General features: G+C 38.6%; 1 protein-coding gene across 7 annotated transcripts in view; it reads right to left on the bottom strand.

Annotated features, from left to right (window-relative positions):
* Positions 1–10,759: 10,759 nt before the first annotated feature.
* Positions 10,760–16,109, bottom strand: part of MFSD8 (major facilitator superfamily domain containing 8) — a 37,591-nt gene continuing 32,241 nt past the window's right edge. For 6 of the 7 annotated variants that reach the window (XM_021681499.2, XM_044912621.1, XM_044912624.1 and 3 more), the window contains 3 exons: positions 13,277–13,380; positions 12,941–13,188; positions 10,760–11,412 (listed from right to left, as the gene is read on the bottom strand). In XM_021681499.2, coding sequence (XP_021537174.2) covers positions 11,206–11,412; positions 12,941–13,188; positions 13,277–13,380 — 559 coding nt within the window. In that variant the 3' untranslated portion in view covers positions 10,760–11,205. Of the gene's footprint in view, positions 11,416–12,934; positions 13,189–13,276; positions 13,381–16,109 lie in introns of all 7 variants that reach the window. The other variant, XM_044912622.1, reaches the window with a different exon arrangement.

Below are 16,109 nucleotides of genomic sequence, written 5' to 3'. Positions count from 1 at the left end.
TTTTTAAAAGTATCTTAGATATGCTAATCCACTGACTTCTGGCATAAAGTATCATCACCAAGTCTGATTGCAATCTAACTTTCTTTTCTTCCTACGTGACTTAACCATTTTGACTTGTCCCCACTTTTCTTTTTAAGTATTTTATTTATTTATTTATTTGAGAGATCATGAGAGAGAACAAAGAGCACTAGCAGGGAGTGGGAGAGAAGGGCAGAGGGAGAGAGAGAAGCAGACTCCCTGCTGAGCAGGGAATTGAATGCCTAGTTCGATCCCAGGACCCTGAGATCATGACCTGAGCCGAAAGCAGACGCTTAACTGACGGAGCCACCCGGGCATCCCGACTTTTCTTTAATCCAGTATTTTTAAAATTTATTTTATTTTAGTGACGACTGGGTGGCTCAGTCGTTAAGCGTCTGCCTTTGGCTCAGGTCATGATCCCAGGGTCCTGGGATTGAGCCCCGCCTCAGGCTCCCTGCTCAGCGGGAAGCCTGCTTCTCCCTCTCCCGCTCCCCCTGTTTGTGTTCCCTCTCTTGCTGTGTCTCTCTCTGTCAAATAAATAAATAAATAAATAAATCTTTAAAAATTTTTATTTAATTTAAATTCAATTAATTAATATATAGTATATTATTAGTTTCAGAGGTAGAGTTCAGTGATTCATCAGTTGTATATAGCATCCAGTGCTCATTACATCATGTGCCCTCCTTTTTTTTTTTTTTTAAAGGTTTTATTTATTTGACAGAGAGAAAGACAGCCAGAGAGGGAACACAAGCAGGGGGAGTGGGAGAGGGAGAAGCAGGCTTCCCGCGGAGCAGGGAGCCTGATGTGGGGCTCGATCCCAGGACTCTGGGATCATGACCTAAGCCGAAGGCAGACGCTTAACGACTGAGCCACCCAGGCGCCCCTCATCATGTGCCCTCCTTAATACCCATCACCAGTTACCCATCCCCCCATCCCCCTCCCCCCCAGCAATCCTCATTTAAAAAAGCTTTTGTGCAGCAAAGGAAACAGTCCCCAAAAGCAAAAGACAATGACAGAATAGGAGAAGATATTTGCAAATGTCTTATCAGATAAAGGGCTAGTATCTAAAATCTTTAAAGAACTTATCAAACTCAACACCCAAAGAACAAATAATCCAGTCAAGAAATGGGCAGAAGACATGAACAGATATTTCTCCAAAGAAGACATACAAATGGCCAACAGACACATGAAAAATGCTCAACATCGCTTGGCATCAAGGAAATACAAATCAAAACCATAACGAGATACCACCTCACATCAGTCAGAATGGCTAAAATTAACAAGTCAGGAAATGACAGATGTTGGCGAGGATGCGGAGAAAGGGGAACTCTCCTACACTGTTGGTGGGAATGCAAGCTGGTGCAGCCACTCTGGAAAACAGTACAGAGGTTCTTCAAAAAGTTGAAAATAGAGCTACCATATGATCCAGCAATTGCACTACTGGGTATTTACCCCAAAGATACAAATGTAGGGATCCAAAGGGGTACGTGCACCCCGATGTTTATAGCAGCAATGTCCACAATAGCCAAACTATGGAAAGAGCCCAGATGTCCATCGATAGATGAATGAATAAAGAAGATGTGGTATATATATATATATACACACACACACACACACACACACAATGGAATATTACTCAGCCACCAAAAAAAAAAAAAAAAGAAATCTTGCCATTTGCAACAATGTGGATGGAACTAGAGGGTATTATGCTAAGCAGAATAACCCAATATTTTTAATGGAATATGTGACAGTAGACCATTCTGAGTCAATTTTTCAGGTATTTGGTATGTCCTTTTCATATGTGTTTGAGTTTTATTTTAGCAAATTTTTCTTGTATAATAGTTTGTAGAATTTGTTCTGTTTCATTGCTTTGGTTGTCTTCAAAGACTTCTACTATATATGTTATCTGTGCTTAGTTTCTATATCCATCACTGTCTCCTGAATCATTTTAATCTCTATTTGTTGTTTTAATTTTCCTTTGTCTTTTATTTCCCTTATGGAGTTTTCTGTGGCGTCTTATTTACTCTTGTGTTCCTTCTAATTTGGTCTTCATGTTGAGATTATTTTTTAAATTTCTTATTCTTTCCTGAGCTTTGCCAGCAATATTTTCATATCTTCTTATTCTCTTATTTCTCAATTTCACTGAGGAATTGTCTCATTTCTAATTATGATTTATGTCATTTTTTTCAAGTTTCCATTATTTCATAATTTCTTTCTGCTCATTTTATATTTAGTTTTTCTGTGTTTTATGGGTCCATCTATCTGGCATGCCTTTGTTGTCTACAAAAATATCATTTAATTCAACTGTACTATTTTCTTGTTCCTCCTCAGTATTTATTCCAGTAAATGGCACTTGTATTTCCAGCTGTTCATGTCAGAATCCTGGAAGTCATTCTTAATTTTTTTTAAAAGATTTTATTTATTTGAGAGAGAGGGAGCTCGTGAGCGTGCACAAGTCAGGGGTGGAGGGGCAGAGGCAGAGGGAGAACCTCCCCCCACCACCCTGAGCAGGGAGCCCAAGACCCTGGGATCGCGGCCAAGCCAAAGGCAGACGCTTAACCGACTGAGCCACGCAAGCGCCCTCATTCTTAATTTTTTTAAAAGATTGTATTTATTTATTATTTGAGAGAGAGAGAGATTGAAAGAACGAGTGGGAGGAGCAGATGCAGACTCGATCCCGGGACCCTGGAATCATGACCTGAGCAGAAGGCTTAACTAACTGAGCCACCCAGGCACCCCCTGAAAGTCATTCTTAACACCTTCTTTTACCTTACCTAATCAACGAATCCTGTCAACTCTACTTCTGAAATATATTTTGCATGCTGTCCTTTCAACTCCCTAGTCCCAAGTCCAGCATCACTCATCTGAACTACTGCAGTAACTTGCTTGTCTCCAAACATCTACTCTTGCCTCCTGTACCAGTCAGGGTTTTTAGTTGCAAACATTAGAATCTAATCTAGTTAGGTTAAGCAGCGAATATATTTATTAAAGGGTATTAGTACATAGACTCTCTAGGAGGGACAGAGATTCAAGCTTTGCAGTTAGGACCAGTGCCTGAATCACTGAATGTAGGAGCTGCCCCAGAAAAGACACCCTGCCACCCCTGCTCAGCACAGATCCCACAGCCATGCTGATGAAGCTAGGGAACTAGGTTCCAGAAGCTCTGCCAGTGCTTTCTCCAAAATTTAACCACGGACCTTGCTCCTTCACCAAAGTCAATTTTTCTCATGTTGCCCACTTCCTCTTTTTGCTCAATTCCTTATGAAATCTCACATGAGCCAGAAACACATGCTCATGCCTTAGCTGCAAGGGTAGATGAGAGTTTTGGCTTCTAGGAGAGGCTCAGTGTGAGAAATTCTCCAAATGTAGAAGAGTTGTCAGGAAATGAAGAGTGGCCACAAACGTGATAAATGTCCTGTACATCCCATTCCAGTGCATACTTCACACTGCAGCCAGATCATTCTAAAATACAAAGCTAATTGTTATGAAGTTTAAACTAATTGTGGAAATCTAAAAATGCAAAAGTACATATGTAAGTGTATAAGGAACCTCCATGTATCTCCCACCCAATTTCAACAAATATTTTGCCAATCTTGTTTCGTCTATTCTGATGCTCTTTCCCCTTTAGAGTATTTTGAAGCAAATCCCAGATATCATGTAATTTCTATCAAATTCTTCAGTATCTATCTTGTAATGGATAAGAACCTTTTACAGGCATAACCATAATAGTATCACACACCTCAGAATTAGCAATAATTCCTTAATATCGTCTAATATTGAGTCTAGTTTCAAATTTCTCCAATTGCCTCAAATGTATCCATTTACATTTGTAATTTATTTGAAACAGAATCCAGAAAAGATCTCTTAAGTTTCTTTTCATCTCTGACTTTTGATCTCTTTATTTTTATTTTTTTCATGCTTTTTTTTTTTTAAAGAAACTAGATCTATAGAATATATTGCCTTCTGGGTTTAGGTGATTACTACCTAGAGGTAGCATTTAATTTACTTATTCTCTGTATTTCCTGTAAACTGGTAGCTTATACCTATAGGCTTGATTAGATTCTGATTTAATTTTTGGGGGGGCGGGCAGGAACACTTTTGTAAGTGGTGCTGTGTACTTCCTGCTGCATCAAATCATGAGACACATAATGCTTACCCACTTTCAATGATGTTAAAAATAATCAGTGGGTTCAGGTGTTGTCAGCCTCATTCATCCTTAGAAAGTTCCTCATTAACTCTTTCACTTAGTTTTAGCCTTCATTGATGATTGTTGCCCATATCTATTATTTCACTAGAGGTTGCTAAATGGAGATTTTTCTATTATTCACTTTGTTAACTTGGATTCTTTTTTTTTTTAAGGTTTATTTATTTTAGAGAGAGAAAGGGAGTGCGTGAGTGGGGGGGGGGCAAGGGAGAGGGAGAGAAACCTCAAGCCGACTCCCTGCTGAGCCTGTCACGGGGCTTGATCCCATGACCCTGAGATCATGACCTGAGCCAAAATCAAGAGTTGGATGCTCAACCAACTGAGCTACCCAGGCGCTCCTAACTTGGATTCGTCTACAGAAAACAACTTTTCCTAGGGGCGCCTGGGTGGCTCAGTCGTTAGGCATCTGATTTTAGCTCAGGTCATGATCCCAGAGTCCTGGGATTGAACCCCACATCGGGCTCCCTGATCCCCAGGAAGCCTGCTTCTCCCTCTCCCACTCCCCTCTGCTTGTGTTCCCTCTCTTGCTGTCTGTCAAAAAATAAATAAAATATTAAAAAAAAAAAGAAAAGAACTTTTCCTCATCAATATTTGATTACCCTGAAGTTCAGATATGCAAAAGGCAGAATAGATGCTTGAGTCTATTTTCTGGTTTTCAGAATTAAGAGCTAAAGGCCTAGCAACCTCCAAAGGTGACCAATGGGTTTCTTATTTTTTAAAAAAATATTTTATTTGAGAGAGAGAGAACATGTGCAAGTGGAGGGAAGGGCAGAGGGAGAGGGAGAAAATCTCAAGCAGATTCTCTGCTGAGCACAGAGCCCAATGCAGGGCTCAATCCCACAACCTGAGATCATGACCTGAGCCGAAAACCAAGAGTTGGTCGCTCAGTCAACTGAGCCACCCAGGTGCCGCTTTCTTATTTTTTTTTAATTTTATTTTATTATGTATGTTAGTCACCATACATCATTAGTTTTTGATGTGGTGATCCACGATTCATTGTTTTCATATAACCCCCTTCTTATTTTTAGTATTTTGAATTCATAGATTTTCACATATTTCTTTTGTTTAAATCAGCTATAGATATTCTTTTCAATGTTTTAATTGCCCATTTGGGGCCAGTATTAGTCTCTAATTGACTCTCGTGTCCTTTTGGCAAGCCTTTTATAGTCTTTGATAACTCTCTTGCTTTCTGGCACAAGATGTCTTAGGTTCATTTTGCCCCACAGCCATTTCTACAAGGAGCACAAGTTTCTTTTTAGAGATCATGTTACCCTAAGGGCCTTCCCATTTCTCTTAAAAGTCCAAAATACCTCATACGGTATAGTACCATGCTTCCTAACACTGGTATATCACAAATGGGTATGTCTGTAAATGGAAAATTGATCCCTTCAGAGCTCTGAGTTGATTGGTAGGGCCTATGTTGTCTGAAGAAGCTGGGTACAAGCAACTTCATCTACTTTCCACAATGGTGCATACAACAGTTTCTATGACTGCAATGATGTGAGAACAGTTGGGAGCTGTAGGCATAGTAGATAAACATATATTTGTCAGCTCAACAGACTTTTCTTTGGTGGAAACTCCTCTTCTCCATTCAGCTTTAAATCTGTGTAGTCCGTGTAATTAAGATGAGCCTGACAGGGTTCTTCCCCTCCTGTCTCTTCCACATACAGACGAATGCATTCCCTGAATGGAAGCATGATCCACGCCTGGGTTAGTAGAGGATTCCCCTCCCTGCCCAATTGGTCAGTTCACGGATGGGTATGCAAAGTTAAAGTTGGCTACTTGGAGCCTTTTCTGATACTTCTGCCTGAGCCATTTTTCTCTGCAACTGTGAGTTACAAAAATGTTGCAAGCTTGGGGCTGCCAGTGCCCATCTCGCCACAGAATGGAGGGTACCTGAAAATAAAGTCAAGCATGTAGAACTAAAAGAAAAAAGAGAGTCCTGATGCATTCTTTGGGCTCCTAATTCTAACCACGCCTAGTTAGAATACCTCTTACCACTGGAGGAGACCTACTGCCTGAGGTCTACAATGCCTTGCATTGTCCCTCTGTGGCCTCAACTAATATGACTTTTTCTGTCACTGTACTCCAGCCACCTCAGACCTATTTGTAGTCTGGTGAAAGCCCCAATATCTTAGCATCTCCAGGGCTTTGTACCTGCCATGCCTTCGGCCTCATATGCACTTGTCCCACTCTTCACCAGCCCAAACCATTCTCTCCACCAAGCCTTAATCATTACATCCTAGGAAACAGTCCCTAACTTTCCTGTTCAGGTCAGATCCCCCGTTAGTCACCCTCATAGCTCCCTATACTTCTCTCGCATCACCCTTCCCTCAAGCATAATCATTTGTATGATCACTTCACTAATTAATGTAAGTCCCATGAGGGTAGGGGCTCTGTATTTTGTTCACTGCTTTATTCCCAATAATGACATGGTGATTGATACATAGTAGGTACCCCTTGAATATGTATTGAAAGTATGAGTAAATAATTTTAAGGCTTAAGATACATATACATAAGGGTGCCTGGGTGGCTCAGTCGTTAAGCGTCAGCTTTCGGCTCAGGTCATGATCCCAGGGTCCTGGGATCGAGTCCCACATCGGGCTCCCTGCTCGTCAGGAGGCCTGCTCCTTCCTCTCCCACTCTCCCTGCTTGTGTTCCTGCTCTCACTGTCTCTCTGTCAAATAAATAAATAAAATCTTAAAAAAAAAATACATATACATAATTTTATTAGAAAATGTACATTCACAATGTAAAATACATTAAATTACAAATAAATTTGCAGTCGTCAAAAATAGTCCCAGGGCGCCTGGGTGGCTCAGTCGTTAAGCGACTGCCTTCGGCTCAGGTCATGGTCCCAGGGTCCTGGGATCGAGCCCCGCATCGGGCTCCCTGCTCCGCAGGAAGCCTGCTTCTCCCTCTCCCACTCCCCCTGCTTGTGTTCCTGCTCTCACTATCTCTCTGTCAAATAAATAAATAAAATCTTAAAAAAAAAAAAAGTCCCAAAAATATCCTCTCAACAATAAGTTATTCTTGAGCAGATGCAGATAGTTTATACTCCCCCCGCCCCCACCAAAGATTACATACAGATCTATTTCACTTTATGCAAGATAACTGGAGGAGTTTAAATGTAGGCAAGCTTAGCAAGGTAACATGGAGATGCTTTGTGAAGTTATAAATCCCTTCAAATATAAAAAATCACTTTAAGTTTAGGTTTTCAGAAACTTATCTTTTCTGAAATACAAACTATTTTCAGCAGTTTTTCCTATCTTAAGGTCTCCTATCATCTTTTTCAATTTATAGTCCACTTGTCCCACTCAAGACCTTAACTAGGAATTTTTTCCTCAAACTTTATCTCCCTGCCCTGTCCTTAACGCCATGTCACTTCCTTATCTTCTTTTGTGCCAAGATGTGTGGTGGTATAATCCCCCAGAAAAGAAAGCACTCTTAATAAAAAGTCATTTTTGCAAGGTTATAGTTTATCTGATTTCTAACTGACATTGTAAATCTTGGGAAGTTGGGAAATTTTCTATGTCATATTCTTGCATGGAAACAGTTTACTTTGTTAAGGTAATAGCTCCAGTGAGTGGGCTTCAAATTACGTTTTTTCAAATATTTCTGCTAATAGGAGTTACTGGTATACATAACTTAATTTACCTCTAAAATGTGCAATTAACTGGTCTTGCAACTTTCTGGGCTATTTCCCCCACTATAACAGATGTAGTTGTTTAGAGTGTGGAGTCTAAAGACAGACTGTTAGACAAGTGTCTTGTCTGTACCTCTGTTCCTTTATCTGTAAAATGGGAATCATAACAGTACCTTTCCTTTATAAGACAGCTGTGAAAATTAAACTGTATATTACACATTACCTGCAATATGGAAAGAATTCTATAAATGTTCGCTATTATTTTCATCATCACCATTATTGTTATTTCTATCATACACGCTATCTAAACCAAGGGTGGAGTTTACTCTTTAGGATTAGAAGTTACCTAAAAAATGTAAGACTGAGGAAAGAGCTGCAGAACATCAGGGAAGAGACAGCCCAGGACTTGACCAAACAGCCGGAAACCTGGCTATGGCTCTAATAAGTCTAACTGAAGCAGAGTCTGGCAATGGAAGGTGATGAGTAAAAACAATCTCTAAAATTTAATCAGGATGATTTCTGTCAGATTAAGCTTTCTAGTAGCACTATAGAAGTTGGATGTAAGAGTATGGCAAATTTCAATAACAAAAAAGCCAAATAGTCTGATTTAAAAATGGGCAGAGGTGGGGTGCCTGGCTGGCTCAGTCCATAGAGCATGCGATTCTTGATCTCAGGATTGTGAGTTCAAGTCCTACACTGAGTGTAGAGCTTACTTAAAAAAAAAAAAAAAGATTAAAAACAAAATGGGCAGAGGATCTGAAAAGACATTTTTCCAAAGGACATACTTATGGCCAGCAGGTACATGAAAGGCTGTTCCACATCACTAATCCTCAGGGAAATGCAAATGAAAACCACAATGAGTTATCACCTAACACCAGTGACAATGGCTAGTATGAAGAAAACAAGAAATAACAAGTATGGGTGAGGATGTAGAGAAAAGGGAACCCTTGTGCACTGTTGGTGGACATGTAAATTGGTGCAGCCACTGTGGAACACAGAATGGAGGTTCCTCAAAAAATCAGGAACTACCATATGACGTGGCAATCCCTCTTCTGGGTATATATCCAAAGGAGATGAAGGCAGGATTTCAGAGATATCTGCACTCCCATGTTCATTGCAGCATTATTCCCAAAAGACAAAACAGGGAAACAACCTAGATGTCCATCAACGGAGGAATGGATAAGGAAGATGTGTGTACGTAGTGGAATATTATTTAGCCATGAGAGAGGAGATCCTTCCATTTGTGGCAACATAGATGGACCTTGAGGTCATTAATGTCAAGTTAAATAAGCCAGACAGAGAGGGACAAATATTATATGATATCACTTCTATGTGAGAATGGGATGGTGGTTGACAGGGGCTGGGGGGTGGACGAAATGGAGAGATCTCTGTCAGAGAACTTCCTGTTATAAGAGAAATAAGTTCTGCGGATACCGTACAGCATGGTGATCACAATTAATAATACTGTATTATATACTTAAAAGTTGCTAAGAGAGTATATCTTAAATGTTCTCACCACAAAAAAGAAATGATAATTATGTGACAGGACAGAGGTTTAGCTAATGCTATGGTGGTAATCATTTTGCTATATATCAGTTCATCAAATCAATGCATTGTACATCTTAAACTTACACAATGTTATATGTCAATTATATCCCAATAAAGCTGGAAAAACAAACAAAAGATACAGGGAGAAGATATCCCTCTACAGGCCAAGGAGAGAGACCTCAGAAAAAACCAACCCTGCTGACAACCTTCATCTCAGACTTCTAGCCTCCAGAACTGTGAGAAATAAATTTCTGTTGTTCAAGCCAAAAAAAAAGAAAAAAACCAAGAGTACAGCAAACGTAGTATAAAGTGCAGATTACAGAGTTTACTTATTTACTTTGGGATTTTTTTTTAAGATTTTTTATTTTATTTTATTTATTTGACAGAGAGAGACAGCGAGAGACGGAACACAAGCAGGGGGAGTGGGAGAGGGAGAAGCAGGCTTCCCGCCGAGCAGGGATCCCAATGTGGGGCTCGATCCCAGGACCCTGGGATCATGACCTGAGCTGAAGGCAGACTTAGCTTAATGACTGAGCCACCCAGGTGCCCCTTACTTTGAGATTTGAAAATAAAACTTAACATAGGAAACATCTGGAAAAATATTTAGAACTATTTTTGCATTTTTTGGTAATATTGATTATCCACATACATAATTCTATACTAGTTCTTCTTATCAGCATTCAACATATGTAGAGGTAGAAATGTATACATAGAGAGTGTGATTTAGCCAACTTCAAGTAAACTCAGTAAACTGTTAAGAGTAAAGCAATTTTACCTCAAATATTTATTTATTAGCTTAACTTGGTTGGGGCTGTCATGGCCCATGCAAATTTAAAATTCTGCAGTTCTGAATAGCTACACAGACAGTTTGAAAACTGTTGTGTCTTCCCTGTCACTACCGAGAGATGAGAAAAGTAAATAATTAAAGTGATAGTTTTCTCCAGAATTTAAGAGAATTGAAAAATGCCAATAATTTTAATAAACAGTTTGCTATTCAGTATACGTATATAGTAACACACTTGGCTTACGTTTCTAAAGTGAGTTATTAGTACTTGAAAGAAAACTGTAATTAGTCCTACTAAAGGTAGTGTAATTCATCTTGATCTCTTAATCCTCTTTATTGCTCAAATATTAGCATTATTTGTGCTTACCTATTAACTTAGGGGTTACTTAGTGAGATCCTGAACTAAAATAGGACAAAAGGTGTAGTATTAAAGATAATGACTTATAGAACGTCAGGTAGAACGGCAGGCTATGGTAAATAGAAAATTTAAGAGTCATGATTTTTATTTCATAGGAAATTTGATAATAGAAACTGCATTTTTTAATAAATAAAAAGCAGGTATCTTCAAACAGAGGTACTTCTATTTAGGTAATTTCTATAATTTCATTTTTTGTGTTACAGGTAATTCATACAGAACTTTCCTTATGGTTTCATTGCATATTTTCTCATTATTTTAATGACACCTCTGCAGTCTGAGTTAAGAGTACAACTTCATATTTATAAACCATTGTCCATTCACTCATGAGTTCATGCAACCCCAAAAGAGATGTTATGACAGAATATTTTTTGAAATAAGGAAATTATGAACCAGAGTGGTTTTATATTATCTTACTATTCACAATTACACATTCAATTCCCTGTATTATTCAATATATGTTCTTGTTATTCAAAATATACAATATTAGCAGCCTGACTTTCGGAAACTGACTCATGGCAATGACCTAGCAGAGCCCTGAAAGAGGAAGTCCTATACAACAAGTACTTTCCATCACAGGGTTAGTTATGTTACTCTTGAATCCTTCCATGCCTTACAGAAAAAGCAACAAGTCTTTTGTAAACCACAACCAGGAGCAGGATGGCAAGTACCACTATTCCACACACAAGGCTGAATGCCCATCGTGGGCCCAAGGAAGTGTACAGTTGGCTGATGAACACAGGCCCAAGAATCCGTGCTGCGCTTCCAGAAGCTGTTAACCAGCCCATGTACACACCCTGTGGCAGGGAGGGGAGAAGGAGAAGCAGATTGATATTCAGGTTTAGTTATTTTAAAAATAAGGGTGATACAAATAATAATAAGGATGATACTGCTATTACTGAACTATGAAAAACAAGAATCACTTTCTCCATCTTTTATTTTTCAATTAAATATAAAATGCCTCTGTATAAATACAGCAAATAATGAACAGTAAACTTATTTGATTAGTCACTTTAAGAAAAATACAGTACTATAAAGGGACAAACAGTGTCTGCTGAAGCCCTGGAAACAATATAATTTATTAGTTACCATTTACAGCCAACATTTATTTTGTACTTACACTGTGCTAGGTGCTCTACATATATTGTTCCAACATTCACAAATTTCTACAATTGGCATTATCCCCATTTAACAAATGTGGAAGCTGAAGCTCAGAAAATTCAAGTAACTTGTCCAAACTATTTGAAGGCATGGTTGGCTGACTTCACTGTACCACTTTCCACTATACCACAATGTCACTCTTCCGATAATCTACCCAAGAATGTACAGTGCAGCAATACTTTCAATATCCTCAAATTGAAAACAACCTATGGTAGATTGAGTAAATAAATTACGGTATATTTAATGTATGGAATGCTAATCAGTTGCTTAAAAGAATAAGGTCTTACATGGAGTAAGATCTTATAATGAGAACATCTATATGCACTGACATGGAAAGAGGGCTATGGCTATTGTAAAAAAATTCAAGATGGAAAAAAATTTATGTACATGAGATATATTCTGTGTTATCTTTTTCTAAAAAGGCATGAGGGTGCATATGCTTGAGTAGGTATTGAAAAATGCAAATGAAGTGAACAGGAGTAACTTTAGTGTGTTGAGGCTAAAGGGAGCCTTCATTTTCTGCTATACACACTTCAAACCATTTGAATTTTGTTACAACTATCATACGTTGCTTTTGTAATTTGCTTTTATTCTTGATTTTGAAAATTTGAAAATACAATTTTATATGTTAAAAAACTCAGAAATGTTTTACCTACTATTATAGTTTAAAAACACAGTATTAAAAATTTTCTTTTCTCTTTGCCTTATTTCAGTAGAAACACTAATTTCTGCCCTGAAAATGTAAAACTATCAGTGTAATTTTTAAGGAAGAAATTAATATTTTCACTTTGTGACCATTTAAACAATTTCTACTAAAAAGATGAGTCAGAAATAAAACTTGGGGGACGCCTGGGTCAGTCGGTTAAGTGTCCAACTCTTGCTTTTGGCTCAGATCATGATCTCTGGGTTGTGAGATTGAGCCCTTCGTCAGGCTCCATGCTCAGCAGAGTCAGCTTGAGATTCTCTACCTCTCCCTCCACCCCTCCCCTCACTCTGGTGCTCTCTCTCTAAAATAAAATAAATAAAATCATAAAAAAAGGGCTGAATATGATAAAAATCCACCAAGTCAGCTTGTATAAAAACAGAGAACGGTAGCAAAAAATGTGAGTGTTTACAACTATATTTCATATAATTGCGATAGCAATATCAGGGTAACTAACTCACCTGAGGTTTTGGTCCCAGAATTTTTGAATATAATGTATAGGACATAACATTACAGGACGGATAGCCTATTCCAATTAGCACAGCTGATGTGAGGAACTGGGCCAGATGGATCATGGGGGTGTAGAAGCACCAGGCTTGTTCAACTGGGCAACCAGTTGGTCCTTCACTGTGATCTTCTCTTGGAGATTTCCAAAGAGTAATAATAATTTCCCCAAATGTGGTATTAGGAATTGAATTATTATGTAAATCTGTTGAAACAAAATTAGTACAGTGCATTACTTGCTCATTTTAGATGAATAACAGGGGCTAACATTATAGAATTGTGTATGGCTATACCTTCCCACTGTATTTTGGGAAACTGATTTCCCCAAGGTAACAAGATAAAGAAGCCAACCCATACAACGATGAATCCTCCCAGTAGAATAGCACGCTCGCCAATCCTGTTAAAGAACAGAAACTCTGTAATTTAAAAATAAAACAGTATTACATAGTTTCATTACTTCTATATTTTAAAAATTATGATATAATATCTTGATCCTTTTAGTCATATACCAACTAATATGAATGTTAAACATAATTTTCCACTAAAAAGAACCAACTGATTTCAGATCTAGAACAGAAAATGTGTAAGATGAGCCTGGAAGGGGGCGCCTGGGTGGCTCAGTCGTTAAGCATCTGCCTTCGGCTCAGGTCATGATCCCAGGGTCCTGGGATCGAGCCCCACATCAGGCTCCCTCCTCGGCGGGAAGCCTGCTCCTCTCTCTCCCACTCCCCCTGCTTGTGTTCCTGCTCTCGCTGTCTCTCTCTAATAAATAAATAAAATCTTAAAAAAAAAAAAAAAGATGAGCCTGGAGGGGCACCTGGCTCAGTCAGTTAAGCTTCTGCCTTCAGATCAGGTCCAGGATCTCAGTGTCCTGAAATCAAGCCCCAAGATGGGCTCCCAGCTCTACAGGGAGTCTGCTTCTCCCTCTGGCCCTTCCCTGCTCCTGCTCTCTCTCTCTCAAATAAATAAAAAAATCTTGAAAAAAAAAAAAAGATGAGTCTGGATATTTTTTCATACCAGAGAATATAGATGCTAGCAGTGACTCCTAGGTACTCCTAGTACCTAGATAAAGGTACTCTGAGCCAATTTGAAGATGCCGGCCAAAAACACAACAGTGTGAACAACAAAAATAATAGTAATGACAATGGATTAAAACACATAAAAATGTTATAATCTATGAATTCATATTATATTAAAATAAAATACTCTTGGGGCACCTGGGTGGCTCAGTCGTTAAGCGTCTGCCTTCGGCTCAGGTCATGATCCCAGGGTCCTGGGATCAAGCCCCGCATAGGGCTCCCTGCTCAGCGGAAAGCCTGCTTCTCCCTCTCCCACTCCCCCTGCTTGTGTTCCCTCTCTCGCTGTGTCTCTCTCTGTCAAATAAATAAATAAAATCTTTAACAAAAAAAGATACTTAAAAAAATAAAATAAAATAAAATAATCTTGGTTACTTTTAAGGGATGTTAGGAAGCCATCTCATTATTTAAAAAATCAGTTAATAAAAGGAAATAGTCATCTTGTCTTTCTTATACAAACTGTACCTCAAGATAACCAAATAATTGGTGATGGGAAGGTTCTCTTTAAAGAAAATATTCCAAAAAGTTAAATAAAGACATGAGAGAATTAAAAACCAGCATTGTACAATGATCTATTAATAAATTATTGAATCTAGGAATGCTCAATAGTCACTAACAGTATAAAAAGAGAAAAACAAAATGTAGTATTTTTCGTGATGTAAGCACATAATACTACCTGTAAAGTATATTCTTGCCAAAAAATTGAACTCAAATTTCATCAAGCTTCTAGATCTAAGGACCAATTTTTGAGAAATATAGTAAACACAGGGAAATGTTAAAAAAACAAAAAAACACCACAGGGATTCAATCAGTGAGATCCAAAATGTGAGAAGCTATTAAAGCATACATCCTGGTTTCTTCAATTTGGAAGGGAAAAAAAGAGAAAGATGGAAAATGTATAGATTAAGAGACTTAAGAAACTTAAGAGTCTGAGTCAAGTAAGTTGTGAAACAAAACAAATTTTAAAAACTATTGCAACAGTAGAGAAAATCTGATATACAGAAATCTGGATATACAGAAATCACTTAATTTTTAAATTTATTTTTGTTATTTATTTTTTAAAGATTTATTTATTTATTTGAGAGAGAGAGAGAAAGAGACCACACATGTACATGTACTGGGGGGAGGGGCAGAGGAAGAGAAACTCAAGCAGGCTCCCTACTGAGCCTGCAGCCGAGGCAGGGCTCTATTTCACAACTCTGAGATCATGACCTGAGCCGAAATCAAGAGTCAGTTGCTTAACCGACCAAGCCACCCTGGCGCCCCCACGGTTAATTTTTTTAGATGTGAGAACATTAACTTTTAGAGATACATACTGAAATATTATGGAAGACATGAAATGATATCCGGGATCGGCCTCAAAATAATCCAGGTATAGGGGATAGGAGTGTGGAGTCGGTAGAGGTATAGATGAATCACAATTATCCAAGGATTGGTAATTGTTGGAGTTGGGTAATGGATATTAGAAATTCAGTACATGATGCTCTCTATTCCCCTGTATATGTTAGAAATTTTCCATAATAAAAGTGAAATATACAGGGCGCCTGGGTGGCTCAGATGGTTAAGCGTCTGCTTTCGGCTCAGGTCATGATCCCAGGGTCCTGGGATCGAGCCCCACATCGGGCTCCCTGCTCAGCAGGGAGCCTGCTTCTGCCTCTCTCTCTCTCTCTCCCTGTCTCATGAATAAATAAATAAAATCTAAAAAAAAAAAAAAAAAAAGTGAAATATACAAACAAGACCAAAGACTTCCTAAAACAAAAGAAACAAACCCAAACACTTCACATCACCCTCAGAATACCTATAAGGCCTCACATCTTTCTAACCAAATGTTCTCCCATTTGCCATTTCTTTCATTCTGCTCTGGCCAAACTTGCCTTCCTGCTTCTTTCTAACCCTGCCGCTCTCTCCCAGCCCTGCCCTTGCTACTCTTTATTCTCTTCCTTTCCCCGTTTTTCTTCATAGTACTTACACTACCTGACTTCATATTTTTGTTTATTGGTTTTCCGACCCAATAGAATACAAGCTCTTTGAAGGTATGGAATTGGGCAAT

Source organism: Neomonachus schauinslandi, chromosome 2 (assembly GCF_002201575.2).
Source record: "Neomonachus schauinslandi chromosome 2, ASM220157v2, whole genome shotgun sequence".
NCBI lineage: Eukaryota > Metazoa > Chordata > Mammalia > Carnivora > Phocidae > Neomonachus > Neomonachus schauinslandi.
This window is presented reverse-complemented; position numbering and strand designations above follow the sequence as displayed.